Source organism: Gavia stellata, chromosome 12 (assembly GCF_030936135.1).
Source record: "Gavia stellata isolate bGavSte3 chromosome 12, bGavSte3.hap2, whole genome shotgun sequence".
Lineage (NCBI taxonomy): Eukaryota > Metazoa > Chordata > Aves > Gaviiformes > Gaviidae > Gavia > Gavia stellata.
In genome coordinates this window covers 12,936,051-12,964,003 of record NC_082605.1, presented here as the reverse complement: position 1 = coordinate 12,964,003, position 27,953 = coordinate 12,936,051, and the positions used below count along the sequence as shown (strand labels likewise).

The window sequence follows — 27,953 nt, the reverse complement described above, 5'->3', positions numbered from 1 at the left end:
AAAGTAACAACAACATCCAAACGCCGTCCTAGAAAGCCCTGCGGTCCCGACCCTCCTTCCTTGCGGGCTCAGGGGCTCTGCACGGGCAAGGGATGCCCAGCGGGTCCATGGGGCAGGCGACCCCCTTCTCCTCCGCCCGGCATCGCCTCTTTGCAAGGTCCCTGCTGCATCCCGGTTGGACTGGGGGGTTTGTGTGTGTGTCAGGGGGTTTTATCGATGTTGCTGCTGTCATCGGGATTTGTTTTTTTTTTTTCCACTAAAGCACGAGGTTTCCTTGTTCATTCATGGGAAGCGTGCAGAGGCGCGGCGGCTCCCACGGGTCCGGCCGGCCCCAGCCCCAAAGTCTTCTTCTGCCCGCGGCTGCCGCTGGCCGGTCCTCCCTCCTGCCGCCTCCGCTGTCCGGGATGCTGGCACCGCGCCGCCGCCTTCTCAGCTGCTTAAGGCCATTGTGTCGATCGCCTGCTCCAGCTTACTCCTCAGCCGCTGCCTCCGGGCCTGCTCGTCCTTCTCCAACGCAGCTAAAATCTGGGGAAGAGAGGGGAAAAGAGAGGCTGAGGAGGTGCCCTCCTACCCAAAGCGGCTCCTTGTTGCCCATGGCCGCGCTGGCTCATCGATGGCATCAGGGCATGGGGATGTGGCCCCATGGGAAGCGGTCTGCGTTTGTTCCCATCCCTAACAGGGCCAGGAAAGGGCCAAAGGAGGCGCGAGGTGGAGGACACTGCCCTGAGTGCTGCCACCCCACAGACAGAGCCTCCCGGGACCCCCAAGGGGCTGCAGTAACACCAGGGACCTGCTTGACACTGACAAGAAGCCAACTTGCACATGGGGAAACGAAGAAAACGAACATCCACCATCAAATGGAGGGTGAACCCCAAAACCACGACGACGACACCTTCCCACCATGTCCGTGACTCCAACAAACCTGTAACATCCTAGGGAGGCAGGGGCTGCATTCCAGAGACCATAAACTGGTTCCACGAGCACAAAAAGACCAAACCTACGAGGCTTCAGCTGCTGCCAGTGGTAAAAGCCCGCTCATCTCTCCCCAAGGTGGACAACAGGGGAACACTGGGGTGATGGAGGGGAACACCAGATGGATGCACCAGCAGAGCCTGTCTTGCTGGGAGCCCTCAGTCCTGTGCAAGGGGTGCACCCACAGACATCCAAAGATGGCTTTCCTCCCTTGAAATCCCCTTTCTCTAAACAAGCTCCTGGCTTTGACAGATGGAAGGGTGGAGGAATGGTCCCCTGCCCTGGGCTGGATGCAGCCATGCCCCCAGGGCTGGGGAAGGACTGGCAGCAGCGGGAGGGTGGAGGACGAGGCTCAGAGTGGGGAGAAGGGCGTAATGAAGCGTAAAATGAAGGGGCAGTTGCCCTCCCAGCAGTCAGGAGTCTCGTCTCACTAACATCATGCCAGCAGAGCAGAAAAGCTGATTTAAAAAACAAACCTGACAGAAATCTCATCTCCTCGGGTGAGCTAGTTGAGAGAGCAAATTTTTTGCAATTAAATATCAAGGCATCCGTCAAAGGGGACTTGATTAACCATTTCATTGGCCGCATAATTGGAAACAAACTGTTGTATAATTAATAGACTTACTAGGAGGCAGGCAAAGTCCATCAGGAGCCCTACAGGTAACTTCTTAATGGGGAATCAGCTCCCTTTGATTAAGAGCTGCTGCAGCACTGGTGGGTTGAGGAGCAGTGCACAGGGCGTGCTATGCAGCATCCACCACACTGCCGTACAGCAGCCTCCGGCCACAGACAGGCTCTGGCTCTCTGCCAGGCTTTTAGGGACAGGACCAAGCTGGTCCCTGTCTGCTGAGGCAGTAAGAGATGCCCGATGGGGAACCTCTTCCCAAAGGAAAGGGGAAAGCTGCATCTCAACACTGGCGTCAGCTCCCGAGGAGGGGAAAATTTGCCAGCGCGAGCCAGGCACATCTGATTTACCTCCCCTGGCAGCAATGACCCTGGGCTGCAGCTGGACTCGCGAGAGCTCATAGATTCTGCCACAAACCTGCCGCCAGGGACACTCCCCCGTCATCCATCTCCACAGCCGCTGTCGGCCGTCACACTACACGCAGAATAAAATAACTATAATAACACCCATGCAGAAATCAAAACGCCACGTGCCTGAAAGGTGGATGAGCTGGAACCAAATGAGATTTGTCCGAGAAGTGGAAGAAGAGCCTATTCCCCCCGCCCTCCTCCTCCACTTCTCCTGATAAGACAGCTGTGTATCCTGGGATGCTGAGGTGTCGAAAGATTCACAACCTGCCCCTGCATTTATTTGCTCCTCTTTTATCTCAGCCTTATGGAAACAATGCAGTCAAAGGAAACCTATGCCGAGCGTAGAGAGAGACCCAGGTTTGTCACCTGCTGTAAGGAGCCAGGACGACTGATTACCAAGATGCAAGTACCCAAATGAAAATTAATTATGATTTTCATTCACAGCCAATGACAGCATATTATTGCACTGAACATCAGGAAAAATTATTCTCTCCCATTTTGCATCAAAGAGGGTGCAATCGGGCTGCATATAATTGTGCTTAATGAATGAAAACAAACAAAAGGAACAGCTGCGATTTATTAATCCCATTACAAATAATAAAAGAAGTTCCTGAGAACTGTGAACACACTTGTGATGCTCGGAGAGCGGGCGACAGCAAGACACTCAACAGATGTCAGGCTGCCATTAGTGGGCAAGAAGAGGACCTGTGCTCCTAAAGGGCAGCTCATTAATGCCACATGGTCCCCTTCCTACCCTTGCCCAGGGCTTAGAGGATTTATTTAAGGCTTGGGGGACTTTTAGCCTGGAGGAAGTGAGCACCTGATGATGGCTGAGGGATAATGGCTGCCCTACAGCAGATCTAGATCCTCCAAACTGCTCCTTTTCCACCCTCACTGGTACCCACAGAGCTGTTGTACACACTGTAAAACCCCTGAAAACCCTCCACAGCCAACTCATCATGTAGACTGGGGACTCCTGGATGTGCCATCCCAAGTTGTCTGGGGAGCAGCAGCGTCGCCAAAGCATGGTCACCAGATGCAGTGACCACCATGCAGCACCTTCCCAAGCACCAGGGTTTCCTCCCATTCCTGTAGGCAAGCCAGGCCCTTCTACTCCTCCTCACTCCTGCAAAGCACCCAGCTCCACGAGGATTTTGGCCGCCACGGTCCCAGCGCTGACCTTAGACGCAGGGGCCAGGTCTGCTATGACCTGCCCGTGGACTCCCTAAATTCACATCTTAAAAAGGCGCTGGGAGATGCCTGTCAGGATTTTTGCAGGGTACAACGGGAACCCCGTTTCCTCTCCCTGTGGGGCGAGAGGCCGGCTCTCCCGGCTCTCTCCAAGCGAGATGATGTTCTGGCACTCTGTCAACTAAATAAGCCACCGTTTAAACACAGTCGTCAGTCCGCTTTATTGGGACAATAAAACCTATACTATCATGTTACATGTATAGATCTGTATTTTACTGTAGTTACATATTTTATTGCTTTAATAAAAAGATGCAGGGTGTGGATTTGAGCAGTGCTTTACGAAATTAATTTGTATAAATTATAACAGAGGGGTTTTTAACCATTCTTACTGATGTTCACAAAGCAAGCACTGAAGAGGCCACCACATCCTCTAGCATCCCCGGGGAGCAGAGCCAGACGCCGCCTGTATAATAATCACACGGCACTGGTACCGCTGCGGCGCCGGGTCGGTGGCAGCGGATAGGGGAGGCGCACTGAGATAACGCTGCAAACTCTGCAGCCCCATGGCGCTCATGTGCCAAATGTATAGAAAAATAGGTGTTTCCCACATTACTCACTGCAGAAAATATGGGGAACAAAGTGCTGCCTACACCAGCGCCTGGCTCCACACCTCCCAAACCTTTCCTTCCCTGCCAGCCCAAGCACAGACACGGGCTGTGTTGTTCTCCCACATTTCACGGGGTGTTTTTCTATAGGAAAAAGCGGGGGACTGCAGATACGCAGGCAAAGGGACATGGCTCGCAGCCCAGGCCTGACTCCCCATCGCCACATCTTACCTCATCCTTGTACTTGGTGATGTAGGAGTAGATCTCATGCAGCGCGCTCATACTGTTGAACTGGCTGAGGTGTAACCGTGACTGCTCCGCCAAGTACGCGCTCATGTCCTGGTCACTGATAGCTGGCATTTTAGCAATATCTGCATAATATCTGCAAGGGACAAACAGAAGAGTGGGTCGGAAATAGGGACAGACAGAAGGGGACGAGCCCCCACCACGACGCTCACTGAGAACGGCCTCTGGAGAGCCAAGGTGAGGAACAGCTTGCCTCCAAGTGGTGATGTACCACGATCACCCATTATAACACCGCAGCTCATCGAGAGGTCTCTGAGCGCTCTGCGGAGCGGTCAGCATCATTTGCAACATGCTGCTGAAGGAGCTGCACCGAGCCCAGCCCAGCTGACCCAGCTGGGGAGCCAGGAGCCACTGCTCTGAGGGATTTCCCACCCTCTCCTAAACCACACATTCTTCCTCCTTCCCATCCCATCGCCATGTTTTGCCATGAAACTGCAACCACCAGAACTCTCCATGCCTGCAGCGATCCATAAGGCTTTGCTATCATTCTCCTAAGGTTGTGGTGTCGCTAACGCCAATGATGCCCCTTTGCATTCGATTAAATACTTGATGCGTGAACACAAGACAAGTTCACATCCAGCCCTTGCAGTGATACACGCCCATGTGGTTACATCGTCCTCAGCAACAGGCATTCAACACAGCCTACGACTGCCACTGGCCATGCTCAGAAGTTACTGCTCACCAGAAAGCTACGAGGAGCTTTCATTTTCAGTGAAAACCGAGGTTCTGCAGACATGTCTGTGAAATCAAAGGATCCTGGGCAGCAGAGGAGGTAGCTGGTGTCTTAGGGCATGCCTGGGCCAAATGACTCGGTGCCTTCTTGCCTTCTTGTGCTTCTCTGATGGTTGCTACCAGCAAGATAATGCCTTACATTTCCTAGGACACCTTAAGATTCGCAGTCGCATCCCATAGCTGCCTCACTGATATGCTCAGCAAATACAGCGAAACCCAGATACAGCTTATACAGAATCGTAGTGGAAAAACAGAATATCCAACAGGATATTCATCAAAACCCAGGGAGATCAAAGCCGCAGCATCCCATCGCAGCAGGAGGGTTACACCAAGCAGACTGGCTGCTGAAGTCCTTTTGGAAACCAGAGTTGTGTCCACAGGCCTCTATTAAAAGAGAACCTACCCACAGCAAATGAGCCCTGGCTGCTCCCACCACGTGGAAATACAGAGTGCCAGTCTCTCCCAGGTTCGCTTTACTCCTAATGACTCCTCACTCAGTGAAGTTTCTGGTACAGTGATTAGCATCATTAGCATCATCAGCCAAATGCACTTGGATAGGATCAGATGACAGCAAGACCATTTGAGGAGATGAATACGAGGATACACTCCATCCCACGGCGCTGAACTCAGCTAGTGATAAAATACTTGGGCAGTTTTTACAAGGAGGCTCATTCACACCCAGAAAGTGATGCGAGAGATTTCCTGGATGCTGCCGAGAGAGCAGTGGTCTGAGGTGAGGACCTCTGACTAAAGCAGGCATCAAGAGGTCTGCTACACCGCTAGAGAGATCACCTCCGGAGTGGCATCTCCTAAAGCTGACGTTACTTCTACCTGTGCTGAAGAATATCAGGGACAATATGCCCAACCTTCTCAGTTCCAGCCAGCTTTGATTAGCAAAGAAAACCCATAGAGATCCTCCTGGTCACTGTTTAACCCCGTAGGTGAAGGCCCCTGTAGGGAGGGACTCGTGGGAGATGAACGTACAAGAGAGACCTGCTGAAGAAGAAAACTTTTGGCTGCCGCAAGATGATGTCCATGTAACAAGCAGCAGTTTTACGTTCTGGGTTTTATCATGACACAAAGGATGGCAGGAAACCATAATTTTTCAATACAAGTGCGCATGTGGACCAAGATCCCAGTCACACCTACCAATTCCAGAGGACACCTACCACAGCCATGACCCCGGCAGCAGTCCCCTCGGGTTTTCCCAAGCTCCTCACCTCCCAAGCCCTTTACCGTGCTATTCCTCAGACTGGCACGATGCCCTTTCTTCAGCTGGTGCCTGAACCACGGCGGCAGACAGACCTGCTGTTGGGCCTAGCAGTCCCACTCAGCCACCCTCACATCACTCCCATCCTGCTTCTGCAAAGCTTTGCGGCAATAACTGCGCCAAAAGCCAGAAATGCCGATTATGCTGTAAATCCCCGCAGCAGAGGACTGGTAGGAGACGCAGTCGCATCCTGCACGGGGCAGCTCGGCCCCCGGCTCGGCTGCCTCTGGGACTGTACCGGTGGTAAGCGATGGCAGGAACATCTGTCACCAGTGAGATCTGTCACCTCCTCCCCAGGGACACAGCATGTCTAGACCAATATTTACCTCTGGAATGGTTTTATACCTTTTTTTCTCCGGGAACAGGCAGAGCTGAATATTTCTGTTGTAAAGATGGCAAGGTCAGAGAAAGTCACCTTATGAAGTTTATGATGTTCCTACGGGACCTCACTCCAAAGTCCCCTCCAGCCCCCCGCAAAGAACTTTCTCCTATTACAATGCAGCTCATCTTTCATCTCAGCCATCATATTTCAGGGGCACCTTTTCTTCTGATTCAAGCCCTATCTTCCTCAAGGGAAGAAGCTTGTCTTTGCGCCTGCCTGCAAAGCACCAGGCATGCCAATGGTGCAACAAAAATAACTGTACAAGCGAGTATCCAAACAATGATTTAGGCTACAAAGTCCCATGCTTGCAAACTAGAGAGTATGATGCTTATTGTCGCCTGGACATCTTTCATTTGGTTCCTTCTGTATCTGGCCTAGATGCTGAAAAAGGGAACGGTCCTTAGTTAAAAAAAAGAAAAGAGCATGATCTATATAGCACAGCATATCAACACAAGGGGAAGTTGCATCAGCAACCTGAAATCTGCCATTTTTAAAGCCTGATGAAGTCCCACTTCACAAGACAGCAACATTTTAACAGTAGCTCTATTTGGAGGGCTTTGGAGGACATCTCCTAGGTTCCTCTCCCAAAAGGATAACGGGAAACACAGCATTATGCCTAAGCGCATCAATTTGCAATCAGTAGCATTCAAACCCTGAACCTTTAACACTGCATTAATTCAGTGGGACAGAAGGATGTCTCTCATCAGCTAACAGTGAAGGTGGAGGGTGTTGGAAGGAGTCAGGGGACCTGCTCCTCAGCACAGCGACAGCAGCCTGAGCACTGCCTCAGAGCATGTGCTCTCATCAGGATCCCAGGTGAGATGTACTGATGGATGAAAGATGGGAAATGGTAATTTTCAACTGTTTCAGCAAAACCTGCATGTATTGTTGTGGTACAAAAAAGGCACTTCTCTAGTCCAAGGCTGACTTCTCACTCCTCTTCGAAAGCAGTCAAGGGAGGTGTTAGCAATTCCCTAGTACAGACCAAGTTTTTACAACAGAAAACATCAGACAACTTAAAAGTGGAGGTTGCTTCTAGTTCCCCTTAAGCAAGTCATAAATGGCTCTGTCAAACAGTCATTGCAAACTCATTCCAGGAGACAATCACAAGAAAGCATCATCTCCCAAATGAGAGGATCACCTTCCGCAAGCATTAATACAGTCCCTCTTCAGACAGCTGCCAAGAGGAGTCCTCCCAACGACCCACGTCCCCACACCCACGTATGTCCATTGTAAGTCCTCCAGGTGAAGCAAGGAGCTATTGCCAAGTCCACTCACCTTTCTACCCAGCTCTTGTAGTTGGGGATGTCCTTGGCGTACAGTAGTTTGTTGGAGGGAGAGTCTTTTCCTAGCTTGTGCTCAGAAGTTGAGCAGGAGTCCATGAATGTCTGAGCCACCACGGATAGGCAGGCATCAGTAATACTGTTCTTGTGAATGTCGAACACAAACTGGGGGTTCTTAATCACATTCACCCAAAAACGTAGAGGTAGACTGAGGGATGAAGGAAACAGGAGTCAGCACCTGAACCAAGCCCTACAGGGCAGCTGGCATACACACGTACTTCCAGTTGTAGAGAAGCTCCCCATGACCCAGAATTGGGGAGGCTGCTTTCCCAGCACCCCGGGGATGCAAACATCTTGGGGTAAATGGCCGTTCCCCTTTGCCCACCCCCACATGGCCACAGCAATCCGTGGAGAAATTCCTCAGCACTGCCAACATCTCCAAAGCCAAACCAGGGCAGCGCAGATCTGCGGTTTCTCCAAGGATCCACTCATACTGAAGAGCCCTTGCTGAGCCCATGGGTCAAACCAGGCATGGTCCCCTTCTCTCGCATCAATAATCCCTTCGAAGATGCCGTGAGGCATTTCACACATCTCCTGTGTCAGAGGAGGGAGTTAACTGGACTCCTCAAGGGACTCATTAGCACATTTAACACAAGAGGAGAATTTAGGCAGCCTCAGATGCTGGAAATAAAGTTCTCAGCTGTAGAGGCAGCAGGTCTCCTGGCCAGCCACCAACTGGATGTTTGCTGCATACTGACACACATGCCACCCTCCATGGCTCCATTTCCCAGTCCTGCTGTCCCTCTCCTCTCCCAGGAGCATCTCAGAGCCTCCCCCCATAAGAAAGCCTCTCTGCTCTGTCATCCCTCAGCACCAACACCCAGCGAATGCTTTTATCTTAGACAAAACACACTTCATTCCCCAGGACTTTCCTAATGAGGGTACCGGGTGCATGTACATATTTCATTTGTGAAGGGAATGGCCTCTAGAAATTAGCTCCATGCATCGAATTAGCGCCCAGAGATAAGCACAGCCATTAGTATGCAGGAGCCAGCATGCCCAGCCCCTGCGGAGCAGGGCTTTTTTTTCCTCCCTTGCCTTTCGCTCCTTCTTTTAATATAGAAAGCTGAGTTATAAATCAGTTCCAAGCACTTCCGCGCTCTCACATCTCCGTTTAAAAATGTTTCTCTTCCTGCCCTGCTAATTGCCAACAGTTACTGAACTATACAAAAGCAATTTGGCTGCCATTTAACAAATGCCAGACACGGGAACGTACGTACCCGTCTCCAGTAACGGCAAGATCAGAGAGATGAAATCAGTGAGGCAGCAGAAAAGAAAAATGCCGAGGGGGGGCTGCGAAGCAGGAGCCAAAGCCTGCTCGAGCCCTGGCCCCAGCACGGCACTTACTGAGGTCTCATCAGCCGCTCCGCCCTGCTTTTCAGAGAGCGATTAGCAGAGCCGATGCGCTGGCTCTGCGGGCGAGGTTAGGGATGCATACACAGCTTTACGCTGACTTTGTTAGGGCACGCTCGACTGAGTGATGGGAGGGAGCATGGAAACACCTTTAGGACAGTCGAGATGCGAATCGGGGCTGGCATCTCCGGAGGAGCCCGGAGAAGCCCAAGCAGCGTTTGCTCAAGGTGAGAAGGGAGCAGAGCCGCTGATCCTTGCTGAGGTCCTCAGCCGACTCCAGCCGTCAGGGGGAGCGTGGTGCCCAGGATCTGGGGATGGAAGGGCTGAGGGAGCATCGCATTCCTGGGATTTTTTCTGCTGCAGGAAGGCATGCAAGGGATTTACCCACACCCGAAATACAGAGATCATTTCCAGGGACATATTTCTGCTCCCTGTGGGAGGGGCAGGAAGTATCGTTAGCTAGGATATCGTTAGCCCCCGTCCCACTGCCCCTCTCCATTACCAGTTACTCTTCCAGGTGTGCCTGACATCGTAATCATTGATCTGATGCTTATCAGCTTGTTCATCCAGGAAATCAAACATGTATTTGATGGCGAGGGGCAGCGCGCTCCCACGATGTGCTGTGCTGAAGATGGTCTCAAACAGGTCATCCACGAATTTCTGCAGGGTGCCCTGAGGAGGAGAAAAAGAGAAAGGTGGCTCAGCAATGCTCAGCACCAGCAGAGAGATGAGCCTTTAACTAAAGGTTGGCCTTTAAACCAACAAATTTCACTTGTATTCCTACCATTTGGAAGAGAAGCACAGTACAGTCTGTGTAACTCTACTGGTTCTCAGTGGTTTATACTGGGAAACAGACACTGCAGTGATGAGATATCTCCTTCACTGCATGATCTGGCATGCTAAATGCATACAAATAAAAACAATATAGAGAAAAAAACAAGCCAATGTACATCATATCATGGTCTTTATTTGGGTCCCATTAAGGTACCCAAGACCTGGTGACAAACATTGCTGAGTAAGTCCTCGTCCCACGAGGCAGGGAGCCAAGTCACAGGGGAGATGGCTGAGCCCAGTCTCTGCAACCCTGAGCCAGTACCTTCAGCACAGCCCTCCACTCCTCTCTAGGGACACCTCAGACACATAGCACCCACTCAGCACTAGAGAAGGTTTTGTATGTGCTGAGGGAAGGCGAACCTGCTGTGATGCCAAATGCCCCGGGTAATTACCCTTCCCACAGCACTGATTTTGCAGCTTTACCCCAAACACCAAAGGGGATGAGGCACCTCCCCCCGGGCATCTCTGCTTCGCAGTCCAGCAGCTGCTCAAGGATACAGGGAACAGCAAAAATGCCGAAGGGTGCAAAAAGCAAATAGGAAAACCCACTCAAGGGATATTCACTGAGGGTTTTGACACATAAAAACATCACCTCCAGCTCAGGAAAGCCCGAAGACAAAGAGAGTAGCTCCTCCTGTGCTGAAGCAGAAGGCTATTAAAAAAGCAGTGCTTACCACTTTTGGACAGCCCGAATCACTACCCCTCCCCATCCAGATCTGAAAAGCCAGGCGGCAGCTCTGTGTCTCCATGCCATACCTTGGTGGCTAACAGGCGGGTCAGGTAGATTTCGGAGACCATCTTGCTGCCCCGGTCACCTTCCCGCTGGTCCATGTGGTCGTGGTTTTTCACCAGGTGCCAGAGCTTGGTGCCGCTCTCCAGGTCAGGGGTGATCATGGGGGTCCGTGAGCGCAGGCTGTCGGGGCTGCTGGCTGTCCGCAGCATGCTCTCTGCAGGCACCGAGCACAGGGGGATGCTTGCACCCTGCCCACCTCCACGTCACCACCAGCCCCATCATCCCCCTTCCCTCTGCACATCACGTGAAACAGGAGCTTTGGGATCCATCCTCTGCAGCCACCATGGATTGGGAACTCTGCTGGGACAGTCCTCACAGCGTGCCGAGCTACACGCAAGCCCGCCTGATGTAGAGGGGCCAGGACCATTGTGGAAGGGATTCTGCAGAGGCTGTCCTGCTGCCAGCATGCAGGTGCCAGGATCATAGATGCCTCCTGTGTCAGTCTCAGCTGACCACACTATTCCCTTCCAAACCAAGGCGGAAGCACACTTGCCAGCATGTTCGCTGGAGTCCTCAACTCTGCTCATTTAAGTGCAAAGTGCCTCTGTGCCTATTTTAATTAGATTTCAGGGGAATAAACGGGAGGGGATCCCTTAGCAGCAGCCATTTGACACATGTCTTTCTCCCCCGTGTCTGACATGTTGCAAAGAGAGATGGCTCTGAGGGCATCTGCTCCCTCTCTGACACCAGAACGAATAGCATGGTGCAGGAGAGCCAGGGGTTTGGAGGACTTTGTTCACATGAGACACAGTTACAGTCACCTGCCCCGTGCCCTGGTCTGCAAGCCCAGCCCGGTGCTGCCTCCCCTGCCAGCACAGTGGGGGACGCCCCTGTGCACTCACCGTATCTGCTGAGGGACTTGGTGAAGGTGGAGGAGTTGGAGATGTTGTACGCCGAGTTCTGCTTGGGCACCAGGGCTACCGAGGAGCCATCCGTCACCTGAGGGCAGAGAAGGCGTGAGCAGGCTGTGACACCAGAGAGGCACAGGAGGAACGGCCCCGCAGCAGGCAGAAACCAGCCCAGGAGGAATGAAGCTACACTGCACCCCACCCCAGGGACATCCATCTCCTGCAGAGGAGACCCACGTATCTACCCCTGCGACAGACTGGGGGCAGGGGTCAGAACAGGAACACACCAGAAACCTTGACATGAAAATGTCAAAGTAAAGTCAGAGCAGGAAACAGCCTCTATGAGCCCTGAAGATGCCCCACTTAGTGCTTCCTTGAACAGAAGGACCATAAGCATGGGAACCACACAAGAAAGTGACTGCAGACCTCCTCGCCATGCACCTGCACAAGCAGCATGGTCTGGAGAGCTGAGCCCAGCCCATGACTAAGCTGAGCAGGGAGAAGAAATACTCCAGCTCAAATCAGCTGGTCACTGCTCAGTGCTCTCCACCACGGCCAGCCTTACCTGGTAGTGGGCCAGGGTGTTTAGCCTCTTCCAGTCATTGTCAATCTTTGTGGTGACATCTTCGTCCTGCAGTATGATCCGGGCCATCCTGCCCTGCCGCCACTCTGTCCCCATGAAGGAGAAGGGCTCGTGGTTAGTGGGGGGCTTGGAGCACAAAGCCAAGGCAAGGGTAGGAGCACAGTCTGGGCATCAACAGAAGAACCCTCCCACGACCTTTTGAACTCCAGGACTAATGACTGTCAATACAGTGCTGGGCAAAACCTGTTTCTAAGTAGTCAAGGAAAGACAGCATCTATTTGACCCTGGCGACCATTTCCTTCCCTCCTATCCTCTTCATTCTCCTGCCCCTCCTTTAAGAACAGGACAGCTGAGAACACTGGTCTCAACTATTGCTGGCCTCCTTGGACCTCAGCCACCTCAAGCCTGCAATCCAGACCACAGCCAGAGCTGAGGAGGCTCTCTCCCCACCCTCTCTACTGGCAGGACCCACACTCTCATGCCAGGGGTCCCCACACACAGTCAGTGCCACCAGCACAGCAAAAGCAGACTGGACAAGCACAAATGCTCTGGTCCTACCAGGTCCCCTCTCCTCCAGGACATACGGATTTTCCTGCCTTGAACACTTTTTTTGGCACTTCTGCTCCAGTGACATCCCTGCTTCCCACAGGGAAGTGCTTGGCCTCTCTCTTACCCAGGTCCATGTCTCCAGCTTTGGGTCGCTGGGAATAGGGCACCCCCTTGTAGACAGCATCCAGCAGCTTCTCCTTCACCTGCGTGATCGTGTCGCAGTTCAGCACCTTGACAGGGATCTCCGGGGCATTCTCGTTCTCGGGGTTCACACAGTTGAGGGTCTGTGCCGCACAGGGGGCAGAAAGACTCGAGTGAGAGGATGTGACACACTGGCTGCAAAGGCAGGTCCAAGGACAGACGGCTACAGCTGTCTACAGGCCACATCTTCTCACCCCTTGGGCCGCTGCAGAGGTGCAGCCACGTGGCATATTCCTGCTCCCCCTTTCTCCCCACCTCTTTCCCCCAATCCCCAAACCTTCAACTACTCCCAGAAAGGCAGCACGATGTCAGTGAAGGAATCCTGGGCTAGCAAACCATGCCCAACTCACAAAAACCTGTCTAGCCTGAGTGATGCCTGTGCACACCCCCGTCCCAACCCCACCCCAGTGGAGATGGAGGTGGTGAAGAACCAGCTGCAGGCTAAGCCAGGGGAAGGGCCTGCCTTATCATTCAGCTGGATGGAGAAGATGGCTCATATGGAGGAAGAAAAGTATCTCTCCATCTCCTGCAATAATCTCAAGGCTCTAACTTCGATCCCCACCCAACATGAGCCACTGGCTGCTCCAGGTAGCACGTACTCAAGAGCATCTCTGTCCCCATGTCTGTCAGGGCCATGGGGTTTGTTGGGAGAGGTACAGAGGGGGATTCAGTTCATGCCTGGATTTCTCAGCTCCATGGCAAGAGCAAACCTTGCCATGCAAAGGCCCTGAATCTGACCCTAGCTGAGATGGGTACCACACAGACAGAGTAAGAGGCACCCCAGGGACAGTGGAGAGAAGAACAAGAGACATACCACTCTCTGCACAGTACTTTGGGTGCCTCCAAGACTTTGTTAAATAACGACCTAACAGTCCTGGCAAGCACCAGTACTGGCGAGGCTTCCACTTGCACTAACCAGCATTTTGTAGTCGATCTGCTGTCGGATAAGCTTGTCTTCGCTGAGGGAGTAGCGAGCCTCTCCTGTGATGGCATCAATGGGTCCCTTCTCCATCTGCTGCTTGATGGCGCAGTAGAGCATGAAGAGCGGTTCCCCGGCACACTCCTGCAGAACAGGGGATGGAGGAGGGGAAGAGAGAGGGGTGAGAAGGTGCCGGGCACCACCTTTGCTTTTCAAGAACTGCCACTGTGTCAGGAGCCTGCTGTGTACCTGCAGCATCGACCCCCATACGTGGCTTTATAAAGAGTCTCCAGTCCTTGCTCAAGACAACAAGGAAGGGGGCATGTGGTAAAATTAATCCCACAGAGGAACTCATTCTCTCCGTTCAAGCCTGCTGGAGGTTGTTCCCTCGTTTATCAACCCCTAGGCTCAGCTTCCCAGAGTTTCCAGACACTCCCCCGGTGAATTCTGTTCTTTCTACAGGCCAAAAATGAGCTAAAAAGATTAAATTCAGGGCTAGTGAAGAGCAGGTTGGGTCTGGGGACTTTGTGTATGGGATATAACCTATCTTTTGAGCTGGCCCAGCCAAAAGAAGCACCTGAGGACTGGAAAGGGCATTGCTGCAACAGGACAGCCTGGTGACTCTTGCCCAGGGATCACAATGCAGTTCTGGCATCTGCCAGGAGCCCAGTCTCTCAAGAGAGAAGGTCAAAGGAAGTTTCTCCATATGACAGCTGGGCACAGCCAGCCAGATCCACTGGGAAGGAAAAGCAAGAGAGGAGCTCACTGACAACCCTACCCTGAGTCTCCAGCTGATGGAGGGGACCAGGCAATGAGGTTTCCTACAGTTAAACCATTTGCCACCTACGTCTCTCCACTGTCAAACCCCCGTAGTCAGAGGCCAGCTGTAGCCATGGGCCAGAGCCACATCAGCATCTATCTCCCAGGTGGGAGGAAGGGAGAGGGAAACTGGACCAGACACTTCCCCAAAGATGCTGAAACTGCAGTGACCCAGGAACAGCAAAGGACCCACCAAGGTTGGAGGCACCAACCAGCCTAGAGCCATGAGCTACCATAGGAGAGCTGGAAGTGGACACCCCTTTATCAGCCAGGGCCCAAATCTCTCCCCTAAGCTGCATCCCAATGAGCCCTTCCAGATACAAGCATTAGTCCTAAGGGTGGAAAAGGGTACAATGGGAGCAGAGAGGACGGGGAGAAGTCCCAGCAGATTTTGCCCCACCAGCCCTTGCCCCTCCCTCCTGGCCGCCTTACAAATAAATTGTACTTTGGTGCAAAGTGCGGCTGCTCTCCCTGTCACCATATGCTGTTAGCATCTCGTTAGCATCTGCGGTAATTAAAGAGACAGCTGCTAACGAGCAGGAATAGGCATACATCATCCCCAGACCTTCCGACAACATGCCTGTCTTTGAAATTATGTTTCATTTGCAAACTTGGCTTCATTAAGTCAGCTTGGAAAAGTGAGAGACCCAAGGTGGGTGCTATGCTGTGCATTACTGGCTGCCCAGCAAGGGGGGAGCACCAGGCTGACTGCAGAGCAGTGAGCCCCCGGGGACTCCCATGGCACCCCAAACCCACCCCTCCAGCTGTGGCAGAAAGACTGGGAGTTGATTCTTTCAGTCACTTGTAAGACCTCCTTGTAAAACTTCCAAGTCTGCGCAAGCGGTGTGGATGGAGGATAGCTTGGAGCGGGACTCCTGCTCACAACTGGCATGGCCTGTCTCAGAGCACAGATTTCCCTTCTCTGGGTGAGGCACAGTTGCTGCCCCTAACATCTGCAGCTCTGCACCCACCTCTGGGGATCCCCACTGAGAAAGGTGGGTTCAGCTTTTCCCACATCAGTGGCCCGGTTGCACTCCAGGCATCGCAGCATCACCTCTTCCGCTGCTCAGACACTGGCCAGGCTGATGGGGAATAAATCTCATTTTGGATGCATGGATTAGAGCTGGCCCTATGGCCTCCCTGGAGGGATGGAGGCATCAGTGGTCCTGGTGATGGGTACGTTACTCCTCCAGCACCACGCAGGCTTTCAGGGGATCCTGCATGCCCAGGGATCGCTTTGTGGATCCTGGTCTTCTGACCTGTCAGGCACCCTAATGTCAACCGAAACAGCCCCTCTGCCCTGTCCCCCTGACTCTGTGCATCCTCCATGTTTCAGCTTGGACTGCCCACCTGTCCTAAATGCGAGTCCTACCCTTAAAATCCAAAACCTCACTCCCAATCTCAGTGTCCCCATCGGCTCTTGAGGACCTGGGCCAAGATGCTGCTGTGGGTCACAGCTCACTGCGCCACTACAGATGAGGATGGCTTATGGCTTGTCCCTGACAGACACCAGCAAAACGAACAGGGCCCGCAGAAATTGGCACCGGGCAGTTGCCCTGAGATGATCTCCATTGGGTGAGATACAAGAGGGGACCGCTGAGATGGGGCCGGGTGGCCCTGCAGGTTGCTGGAGGGCAGCCTGCCCCCCAAACACGCCCATGCCCACGCTGCCAGCCCTGATGCAGTTTGCTCACTGCTGGGGTCCTGAGCAGGGGGGGTTTGGGGGGGCTCCCCGTGCAAGCCAAGCTGGAGGAGGGTCACTGCAAACACCCCCAACGCATAGCACATCCATGCCTGCATCGGTATGTGGGGAGCAGGCTGAGGCGAGCCAGCTAATGCACAAACTGTCTTATTGACTAGATCTAGCTCATCAGGCACCTAATATCATGCATTTTTCAGTGCTTGTCTCGATTTATACCTCTCCCTTTCCCTGGGGTGTCTCATTAAGAGTCTGATAAATGCTACTACAGGGTCCCTGTGAAAGTGCCAGGCCTCGCTGGCTCCCCACGCTACTGGCCCTGGGCAGGGGCTGCTGTCCTGTCCCTGTCCCCATCCCTCGCCCCAGCGCATGACGGCTGCACGATGCCGAGCACCCAGCCCTGCTCCAAGCAGGTTTGCAGAGAGCAGATCTGGCAGCTGGGCACACATCCGCCTGCCTCATTTACATGCACGATTACCGCAGCTTGGTGCAAGGCATATGTTTCCCTGCTGGCAAACTGTCTGCTGTGATACCTCTCCATTTACTCCATGGGTTTCTCCTGCTTTTGATGCCACCTGTGATCCTCACTGCCAGGAGACAGGCGGAAACAGTCCTGTGAGCTCCTCTGGTGGGGCTGACCCAGGAGAGGCCGTGAGCGCATCCCTCAAGCCTCTTCCAGTCTAACTCAAGTGACCCAAGTGATGGAGTTTCAACCCCTTCCCAGGGGAGATGATCCCCAGTGTAACAATCTCACAGCCAGTGGGTTTATCCAAGACCTCCACATATGTATCTCCTGTAATGGTGCATCTAGATCAGACTTCTCTCTCCTGCTACTACCACCCAGAGATTGGAGGCAATTTCCCCTGCAAAAGCCATGGCTTAGCCAAGGACTTCATAAAAAGGCATTGCCCTGGTCCCATCCACACACGTCTTTCTCTTGCTACTCCTTATCCTCAGGCCTGCCCCGCACTGGCGATGCACCCAGCAGCCTCTCCAAAGGGGGACAGGGCTGTACAAGGACAGAGGCAAGACAGCGGTGGCACATGAGCTGATCCAAAGCAGTTTCTGAACAAGGTGAATGTGTCCCCGTGACCTGTCCACAGGGCTCAGCCCAGCCAGGGTCAGGCCAAGGGCATCAGGTCCCGCACATGAATATAACATCCCCAAATGCCACTGTGAGCGTTAGAAGACTTTGTACTGCGCTTTGCTCAGCCAAAGCACAACCTTGTCCACTTCAAGGAGCCCTGAGGGAATTTACCCACAGCGAAAGTTACTCCTGCTTGTCCCATCGACCCTGCAGAGCCCAAAGAGCTGTCTGCCGGTGTCCTACCTGATCCCGCCAGGCACGTCCTACCTGATCCTGCCAGGCACTGCCACTGCAGGGGTAGAGAGTGGCCCCGCTGAGCAAAGCCCTGGTGCGAAGAAGTGTCGGGAGGTTTGACATCTCCCCACAAACAGCACAGCTTTCGTCCTCTCCCAGCCCTGGAAAGCAATCCACCACACTCTACAGCTAGATTTTTATAGATACAGGCTATCCCTCGACAGAGGCAAAAAGCCAAGTGCATGTAAGTGATATTATAAATCACCTCTCGTTGACGATCACTTGAGTTCTGCACAGACTCCTGCTCGCTCTCATCTCTTGGCTGGAAATGGTTCAAACCCTCTTTATCTTAATGAGGGATGAAATCCCACAAAAACGGCTGCATGCCACCCAGCCTTGCTGCGCTGACACCAGGCAGGATCCCAAGAAACTGGCTGACAAACCAGCGGCAGGACTTCAGGCACCGTTCACCCGCTGGTGTCATCTCGAAGCAGCAGCAGGACCAAGACAGTGGTCCATGGGCTGGAGCTGCAGCTGTATAACCCACGCAGCTGCTGGCGTGGCTCTAGCACATGGAAGCACTGGTGCTGATGGGATAAATGTTCTCGATATGGGTTGGGTGAACCAGTGGTAAAAGCAACCCTTGCGCTTTGGCATCGTCTTCTGCTACCCCTGATGAAATTGGGAAAAAGGTTAATTTAAGCTAACGGGCTCGCCAGTGCAGGCATGGGCACGAGGAGGTCCAACATCATCTGCATCCTCGTGCATGCGCAGGGGAGAGAGCTGCATCCCTGGCTGCCAGCAGGCCCCATGGGTCATCCATTCCCACCAGGGCACCTTTTGGAGGGGAAACAGCAGCAGAAGTGGAGATGCCTGGGGGGAAACTATTCCCCTACCATGGAGCCTCAGTGTCAAAGAGATTAAGAAAATGCAGCGGCATTATGTGAAGTGTGCAGCACATCAAACTACAGCTCAAACAGGCAGAAATATCCTCCAATCACAGTCATGTCTACAGAAGGACCAGTTCCCGGGTCTTTTTCCTCCTGAGTTACACAAGCAAAGGAGAGAGGAATGGGGACCACTCTGAAGGGATTCAAGACTCAGCTGAGTTGTTTCAGATTTATCCTTTCTCCAGGCACCATTTTTAAGATCTCAAACCCACTACGCATTAAGCAATCCCAGTCTGGATTTCATTTCTCAATCTCAGCTATTTCCCCAAAAGGAGACCCAGCATCCCTAATCACACCTCAGAAACACAGGAGGGGAACGGAGGCCTGGGAAGCAATCTCTGCTCCAGGAGGGAGTGGCAGCGCTCAGAAGCACATCAGCCCAGGCTCTGGGTACAACGCTGCCCTTCCCAGTGAGGCAGGAACCACCTCTCTGCCCACACGGGGTTGCCATCCCTTCCCAAACTCACCTTCAGAAACTTGTACAGCAGAAACGTGAACCAATTCGTCAGCATCTTCTCTGCCACCGACTCCGTTCTGTAAGGAAGGCAGAGAGCAAAGCTGTCAGGAGAGGATATTAAAGGTGTCTGATCTCACCCGTTGTCTCCTCAGCCTTAGACCGTTGCTAAATTATTTTTGGCTTTAAAAGGTCACATCTGGAAAGGCAGGAGCCTCAGAGCAAAGGGACACAAGCAGACAGCAAAAGCTCTAGTGAAAAGCCTGCCCATCAGCAAGGCTGAGCCACAGCAGCCCCCCAGGAGGGAGAAGCAAATTGGTCTCCGGCGTATTTGGAGAAGCGGAGGGAGCCGAGCATGACCTTGTCCCATGGGGAGTCTCACCCAGGGGATGACCAGCTTTCTGCTTCTCCCTGGTACCTTCTACTTAAATGAAGTTTGTTTCTTCCATCACGTCCCATTGAAACCAGGCACCGCCCTCCACAGAGGATTGTATGAGATGCCTAAGCCAGGTAAAATGTCACCAAACCTACCTCAAGCTCCCCCGTTAAAGCACAACCTGAAGGGAAGGGCTGAGGTTGCAAGGCAAAGTCAGATCCTGACCCACATTCCCACGACAGCAGCACCTCCTCCCACATCACCAAGCGCCTGATCTTGCTGGAAGCCCCTCTCCCCACCTGGGAGCTGCTGCTCTGACTTCTGCTCCTGCAATGCACTCAACACCACTATTGCCCTGACACAGACCCACCACTGCTGGGTGACATGGGACTTCCCAGCAACACCCACAGTAGCCCTTGATACCTACAGCCTCAAAGCCCAGGAACCGCAGTAGAGCAAGAGCACAATCACCACCAATACGGGAGGGATAAAAAGAGTTTTCCCCAGCAGCCTGTGCAAGGCCTGTTCAGCAGAACTGCCGGAGGAGAGGACACCTGGTTCTTGGCACTCAGTGGTGATGATGGTGAAGCTTCAGGAGGCCACGCTCTGCACCCTCGCTTCTCTCTGTGCCCCTGCCCTTGGGCCTGGATCTGGGTGGCTCTCGGGCAGGGATGCAGAGCCCTGCAACGCAGAGAGGGCACCGGTCCACTGGCACATGGCCTTGGTTAAAGCCACCGCTGGATTTAGGTCTGGAGACTTTGATCCCAATACGGTTTTGGTCAAACTTATCCCCAGTACGAATACAGCTGAAAATAAGGGGATTAAAGGAGGAAGTAGTAAGAGCAGTGGTTGGAAGCTCAAGCTGTTTCCCGTGTACCTTTGGAGCACTGAGCAAAGACACTTTGCCAGGCTTGGGATTTAACCCTTCCCTGGCTGCATGGCGGAAATCTCAAGTCTTGGTGTGTCTCCTGGGAGTTGGGTGGTGATGCAGGAGTTTGCAGTGAACAATGCTGCAACCACCTGCTCAAAAAGGAGCTTAAAAATGGAGCCATGCCTCAACTTTTGGAGATGCAGTTGAAGGAAGCAGCCAAAACTGCCTTGAGAAAACTATAAATTGCCCTTAGTTTCCTAAAGCATGGTTCAAATCCAGATGGCAACATGCTCCAAAGGTCCGGGGGAGTTGCCTGAGTCTGTTTGAGATCATCACCGCGCATCATGTGCACAAGAGGGAGAGCAGGATCCCGCAGGCTGGGTGTGAGACGTGGTGGTTCCGAACAGGACGTGGGGACCTCGGGGTGGTGGTACTGCAGGCAGGATGTGTCGCACCAGCAGAGGAGAGGGACAGCCTGGCATGGAGGGAGCTGAGGGTGACACAGGACCCAGGTGAACAGCACAGCCCTACAAGGGCAACCTAACATGCCTATCTCTGCACCACAGCCTGGTCTCACTGCCGTAACATTAAAATTCCTCTTAACACATCCATTACTTTTAAAGTGGCTTTCACGCCCTTTAAAGTAAAAAGGCCAGCCAGCCCCCCGACCCTCTCTGGGTTAGGCTTCTTCAGCTTATCCACCCATTAATCATCAGATCAGCCACCTGCAAACACAAATGCTCCTGAAAGCACAAGCAATACTAATAACCTCAAGGACACAGCTGCATTGCTGTTGCACCAGGGGAATGGACACAAACAGGTTGACTCAAGAGACAAAACCCAGAAGGAACCAAAACCTCAGAGCCACCATGAAGAGTTCCACTGTCCAATGCTATGCACTGCCCAATGGCAATGCCATGCCCGGCAGATGGGACAGGAGCAGTTCCCAATGGCCAGATGGTTGGGGTAGGAAATCCACTTTCCCAGAGTTTATTCAAGCTGACTCGGGGTCATATGGTCCCATCCAAGGCTTTCTCTTGTGCTAATGGGGCTTAGCCCTTTTTGCCCTCCCTGGAATAGCACAGCTCTCCTTAAACCATTAGGGGACAGTAATACCTGAGCCTCCAGAGGAGGGAAGCCTTCCTGCACCTCGCCGGGAAAGATTAATCCATCAAGGGGAAGAAAAAAGAGAGAAGGAAAGGGACATGGGGAGAAAGCCAAGGGAAGGGGTGGACTGAAGCTATTCAGCAGACATTGTCCCTAGCCCCAGACCAGGTCCTTCGCTGACAAGCCTGTAACACTCATCCGAAGTGCCACCACCTGGTCTCTGGCAGATGTTTGTCTTTATCTGCGATAGAGCCAGATGCCACAGCAACGGGGGGATTATCCAATAACAAAATAAATAAATAACAGCTCTCCCCAATTAGATCAATGTTAATCCAGTTGCCCTGGGCGGTAAGCACACTCTTGCGCCCAACAGCAGGGCTAATCAAAAGGACGGAGGAAGCACAGCCCTCAACACTTCTCACTCCACGCCACAGCTGCAGGAAGAACAAAGTCTCCTTAAATGTCACTCAGGGAGTCACGAGCAAGCTGCCGGCCAGGGGACCTCATCCCCATCCTAAGCCTCCTGCAGCTCCACCTGTGACGGACCCCCAAGCTCCATGGCTGGGGACCGATAGTCCTCGGGCTGCTGACTCTCACCGCGCTGACGCAGGATGGGCTCTGCCCCCGTGTCACTCCCACAGCTCAGCCACTGCAGCTGCTGGCCTCCCCACACTGTCTTTTATTTATATTTTATTGATTTACTTCATTCCGGAGTTTTGCTCCGATGGGAGCGGCTTCGTGATGCTCTGAGAGACCCAGGAGCTAGAAATGCAGTTTAAATATTTCAGTGAAGCCTGGTGTGGTGGAGGGACAGCAAGAAGGGAAAAGCCTAAGGATGTGCTTGCGGAACAGGGATGGGGGATGGGGTCGGCACCTCCAACACCCACCTCTCTCCAGGCCAGCCATGGGTCTGCACCACACCCGCTCTCTGGCACGTTGCTAATGAGGTGCTTCAAGAAATTAAGGGCTCCCTTGCAATGTGATAAATGAAGCAGAGAGAGTAAGAAAGCAATGTGCCTAAAGAGACGGGCCAAGGGAAGGTAGCAGGGATGTAACTGGGATCAGCTCACATCCATGTCCACTCCAGGCATCTTCCCAGGGCCAAGCACACAAAACCCAACAGGCTTTGTCCAGTCTGGCCATGCCATGAACACCGGTTGACGTTTGAAAGGTGCTCTGGTTTTCTCCAGCCTTTCTGGTGACATGCCAACACTGTGGCCCTCAGCCATGCCTGCATCTCCACTGGAGGCTGGTGGCACCAGGCTGGTGGAGCCAGAAATGAGGAGGCATGGCATGGTGTGCAAAAGGAGAGGATGGCATAGAGGGCCTTGAGCTGGGCTGGTGGAGCTTATTAATCGTTTTTGTTCGGCACTTGGTGTATCTTTCAATATTCATCAGCCCACGATGAAGGAGAGCTCAGAGCTATCGTTAAATATTGATGGGCCAGGAAGACTCACGGCAGAACTTGGCAGGTTGCCTCCTGCTCGCGCTCCCCCCCGCCCCGGTGAGACTCCCAGCTTGCGAAGATCCACTTGGCTTTCCCAGGAAAACCCCCACGTGCCCAGCGAGGTGGGCAAGCCCCAAGGAGGCAGACGGGAAAGGAGGACTCCCGCCTGTTGCGAACCCAGAGGAGTGCCAGCAGCAAGGCAGCCACCAGGCAAGGTGAGAGCCACCCCCAGTGCTGGGAGGTTTGGGGGACTGCCTGGTCACCTGGAGAAGGGAAGGCAGGTGGGAGCATCGCTGCAGCGACACGTGACAGTGTCCGACATCGGCGCGTATCCTCCCTGCACCAGCCTAGCATCTTGAACCTCCACAGGCCAAACCAGAGTGAGAACATCCCATTGGATGAAATGAGACTCCTGAGCTGGCCGGGTCCAGGTGGTCCCACATCCCTCTCATACTTGCACGCAGACAGGCAAGGAAATGCTTGACCATAGACCCAGTGCCAACGTTGCCACAGCCAACACCAAAGCCATCACTGATGGCATCCCTAAGGGACACCAGCTTGTGTCCACACACTCAGAAGAGCCTGGGCACTGTCCCACAACTCCAGTCTCTCGGATGGTCACTCACCTCCGCAAGAGCAGCTTGGGGTGGTTCTTACTCTCCAGGTTCTTCTCAATGAGGTCGGAGAGGAGCTGCTTCAGGACGCCCGTGGCGTACTCCATCTCACCCTGCAGCGCCGTCATGATGAGGGAGGCCACGTTGCCACGGTCCCGCATGGAGAAGCTCCGCTGAGCCTCCAGAGTGCGGATGAAGGTCAGCAAGAAGTGCTTCTTGTTCAGGAGCTGCCCGAAGAGGGTCAAGGACTTTTCCACATTCGCCTGGACCTGCAAGGATAGAGCAAAGCTGGGAGATGGGCACGAGGGGGAGGGCGATGACAAGAAGGTCACTGGGCTGCACAAGACCCTGGATTCACCCTCACCCCCAAAGAGGAAAGGATGAAAAAGGATCAAAAAGCAGATGTATTTGCTCTCTCCATACTACCAAGCCTCCTCTTTGGTGATCAGCTTTAGTTCCCCCCAGAAGTATTATCTAGCTTGCAATATCTCTGCATCAGGTTAACACAGTCTCAGGGCATCAATGTATATATATGTGTATACACACACACATACTTCCATACAAAGACTCTCTCCCATGCATGTGCAGGCACATACACACACTTCCCTCCCATCAACAAACACTCTTTCTCTCCCAAACACACACACAAATTACAATTTTCAATTTTGGCTAACAAACAGCTCAATTCCCACCCAAGTCACTTCAACACGCGCTTCGGGTATTGCACAGAAAGCAAATAAAGCCACAACCCTGAGCTCTGCCAGCCACAAACCCTCCTGGTTTTGGGGGGCAGGATTTCAGACAGGGAAGCAAATAGCAGAAACCTGGCTCTGCCCCGCTCCAGACAGAGCCTGAAATATTCCCTTTCCTCTTGAGACGTTTGAAGGTGTATTTCTGGCCATACTTGGCCACATAGAACCCAGAAGGGATTGGGCTGGGATACTTTCATCCCCGCACTGCCATCGTCAGCCCAGCTCTGGTCAGCCCTGACCACATTTCTTATCAGAAATGAACATTTTTACAACACAACATTTTCCCATTAGAAAAGATGGTTTCCTCTGAATAAAAGCCTTGCTGTGGCAAAATGTCAATTTTAATTTTTTTTTCCCCCCCCTGTCATCCTGATTGGGAGAATAAGTGAAAAATTTCATTTCATGTCGATATTTGGAGACAAAACAACACTTTTCATTTCAAAACACCAACTCAAAATGAAGAACAGGGTTTTGACACATCAAATCATTTCACTTCAATCAAAACTTTGGATCAGCGCTCTTCAGCGAAATTCCTCTCAGTTGTAACTTCCCCTTCTAAAATACTCTTTCCCACTGGACAAAAACCCTGTTTCCCACCCGGTCCTTGTCAATTCTGAGATACAAGCCCCCAGGTGCCACTGTCACCCTCACCACCCAGGCAAGCGGGGACGCCTGCCACAGAGCATCCCAGAAGGGCAATGGGGGAGTGACAAAACCCCTCTGCCCCCATCCTCGGGGTTCCTCTTGTGAGCACTACGCAAGCAAGCACGTAACTCAATTTCCCTTAATGCGGGTCAGAGAATAATGTCCTGCTAGGAACAGAAATGCTTTAAATTATGTTTTCCCGGAGTCCTTCCCTCCATACTACGTGGGGACCTTAATGCAATGATGCTGGTAACTTAGGCAGATGCCTGAGGCTCAGCAGCCAGTTGATTCCTCAGCACGGGAAGACCCGAGAGCCGGCTGGAGCGTAGCAGCTGCTCTGGAGACATACCAGACCCACCAGTAAAACTGGGGCATTGCTGGTGCTTTTGCAGCCAAGACCAGGCAAAGGAGACCACGGGACGAGAGGTTTCCACCCTTCAGCGGAGCAGCAAGATCTCAGTAAGATGGGAAATGGGTCCTGCCCAACAGAGACCATCCCATTGGAGCCTTGGCAGGGAGCACAAGAGGACGTGAAACCCCCGTCACAAGCAGCATGGCAATGCCTGAGCCCCCCACATGCCTGTCGCCTCCCTGGGCCCCTGTGTTTACCTTGCTGATCATTAGAAGAAATAAATTAACAATACTGAATTAAATATTTAATCAAGCTTAAATTTGCACAAAGCAACAAACCTTCCCCACAAAACCTAAAGAGAAAGGGGGCTGGTACTGACAGCCCGATGCTCACTGCGGATTAGCGTGTGCGTGAGCAAGTGCTGTTTCCTTCCCGTCACTTGCAATGGCTAATGTTACACTCTGAGTAAAGAGACAAACAAAAGCAAACCTGATTAAATTATATGAAGCTTACACAACTGTAGTTGCTTTATTTAATCTCTTTTGGGGATTTTTTTTTTTTTTTTTGCTCCTTTGCAACTTTAACCCTTGTTTCCCAGCCCAGGCTGAGCCAGCATGCTCTCTCGAGTGGGATGTTTTGAATTAGGAGCTGGAAGTGGACGAAATCCCACCCTGCCTGCCACAGCCAATGTAAAATTCCTCCTCTGATACCCTTTTTGATACCCTTTCCACCCCTCTCTCTTTAAGGAAAATCCTTAAAAGCAAGAGCAGAGGTGAGAGGAGAGCCAGGTGTTTGCACAGACAGGAAGGGCTGTGCCCCAGGGAGGGCTTCAGCTCTGAGCATAGCAGGCTCTAAGCATCCGGAAACCGGAGCTGCAAGGGGAAATCCATGGAAACGGGGTCCCCAACGCCCTCCAGAGCTGGGATTAGGGACCAGGCAAAGAGAGCAGGCAGAGGGCCAGGGCCCCTCGCTGTAGCCATGCTGGCGTACAACACCAGCACGTGCACTTGCAGTTGGTAAGAGCTTGTTGTGTTGTAATTAGTGACCGTGCATCTTGCACCAGGGCCGATTACTTCTTCTAAATACATTGTGAAGCCCACGTCGACATTAATTACTGTGCCGGGTCAGCAGCAAGGGGAAGCTAAGGTCACCCCCTCCTTTCTCTAATCAAGAGTGGCTTCGGCAGCCCAGCAAACGAGAAGCCAATTGCTGTGCAATTGCATGCACTAAATTAAACAGAGGTGGGGAGGCCGGGAGAGGAGAGGGAGCTGGTTTGGGGAGCAGGGGAAGGATGCCAAGGATGGGTTCTGCATGGGGAAAGGGAGCCAAGCAAGCAGGCGATGTTGGATGAGCCTGCTAGAAACGAGTGGCCGGTCAGGCATCAAACAAACCCAATTGAATAAAGCAAGTGCTGTAGAAAATGACAGCAGCAATGATATTAATATAAATATTGATATTAATGTCAGAGAGTGCAGTAACCATTCGGCAGCCGGTCCGTGCTTGCGTTGGCTGCCACGTGGCGACATGCTCTTTGCTGCACCAGGCCTGGCCAGCATCCGACCAAAGCAAGTCTCCAGCCCTACACTTGGGGCACGGGGACTCATGCAGGTGACTACGCAGGGGCATGTCCCCAGCGTGAAACACTACAGAGACAGACAGAACCACACCTCCATCTCCTTCAGCACAGGGTGGTCTTCTATCCCTGGGAAGAGAACCCGCATGGCGTAGGTGCGGTAGTCCAGAAAGGGGATGCCAGCCCCGTCCAGGTCGTTGGTCAGCTCATTAATGTCAGTCTGCAGCTCAGCGAAGGCTGGGGTGGGAAAAGCAAAATTAAGCAACACATCCCAGAGTCCCAGCACACAGTACCAGTGCCCAGCCCCCGCCGCACCCCCGGGTGGGACCCCTCAGGCATGAATCAGCTCCGCATCCCTCCCCTCAGCAGGCTGTGATCACTGTCCCCCTCTCACAGATGGAGAAACTGAGCTGCAGAGGTGGGGAAGACTTCCCTAGAATAAATGAAGTGGCAGATTTGGGAACAGGACCACCGGGTCCCAGGGGGTTCAAATCCCCCTTGCTCAGCACTCACAGCCTCCCAGGGATGCTGGGGGCAGCGGGGATCAGCCAGGCTTTAACAAAGCCAGAGCTTCTGGGGGAAAACGTTAGCCTAAACCACAAGAATGTCCTCATTTCTTTTTGACCTAAATACTACTCGAGAGAAGAGCTTGAACACACCCACCCCGGCACCTCCGGATCCAAGCAGAGGCAGCCGTGACTCCCAGGGGAACGCAATGCGGGGGGGTCCTGAACCTTTAATTGTACCTACAGGGAAAAGCTGACGAGAGAGGAGTCCTGAAGATGCACCACGGAAAGGGGTTGGGGGGGGGGGGGGGGGGGGGGAGAAAACCCTCAGAAAAATCAAATTAATGGCACTTTAAAGGGAGCTGAAAGCCAGGCAGAGGACTGCAGGCTCATCAGCCTGATGAGAAAAAACAAACCGTCAGCTTGAAAGGCGTGCTATCTTATCTGTAACTAGTGGGACTAGAAAAGAGAAAAGGCAGGGAAGAGATTGTGCCTTTTAATTAAAAGCAGATCCTTTTATCTGCCAGCTGTGGAAGACAAGACACCATCCC

General features: G+C 52.9%; 1 protein-coding gene across 1 annotated transcript in view; it reads right to left on the bottom strand.

Annotated features, from left to right (window-relative positions):
• Positions 1-15: 15 nt before the first annotated feature.
• The window catches only part of PLXNA1 (plexin A1), a 105,888-nt gene continuing 77,950 nt past the window's right edge, over positions 16-27,953 (bottom strand). Inside the window, 12 exon segments of the mRNA XM_059823554.1 lie at positions 16-525; positions 4,035-4,185; positions 7,772-7,984; positions 9,692-9,861; positions 10,780-10,970; positions 11,659-11,755; positions 12,230-12,333; positions 12,921-13,080; positions 13,914-14,060; positions 19,173-19,239; positions 23,587-23,843; positions 26,991-27,133. Of these exon segments, the coding sequence (XP_059679537.1) occupies positions 430-525; positions 4,035-4,185; positions 7,772-7,984; positions 9,692-9,861; positions 10,780-10,970; positions 11,659-11,755; positions 12,230-12,333; positions 12,921-13,080; positions 13,914-14,060; positions 19,173-19,239; positions 23,587-23,843; positions 26,991-27,133 (1,796 nt within the window). The 3' untranslated portion in view covers positions 16-429.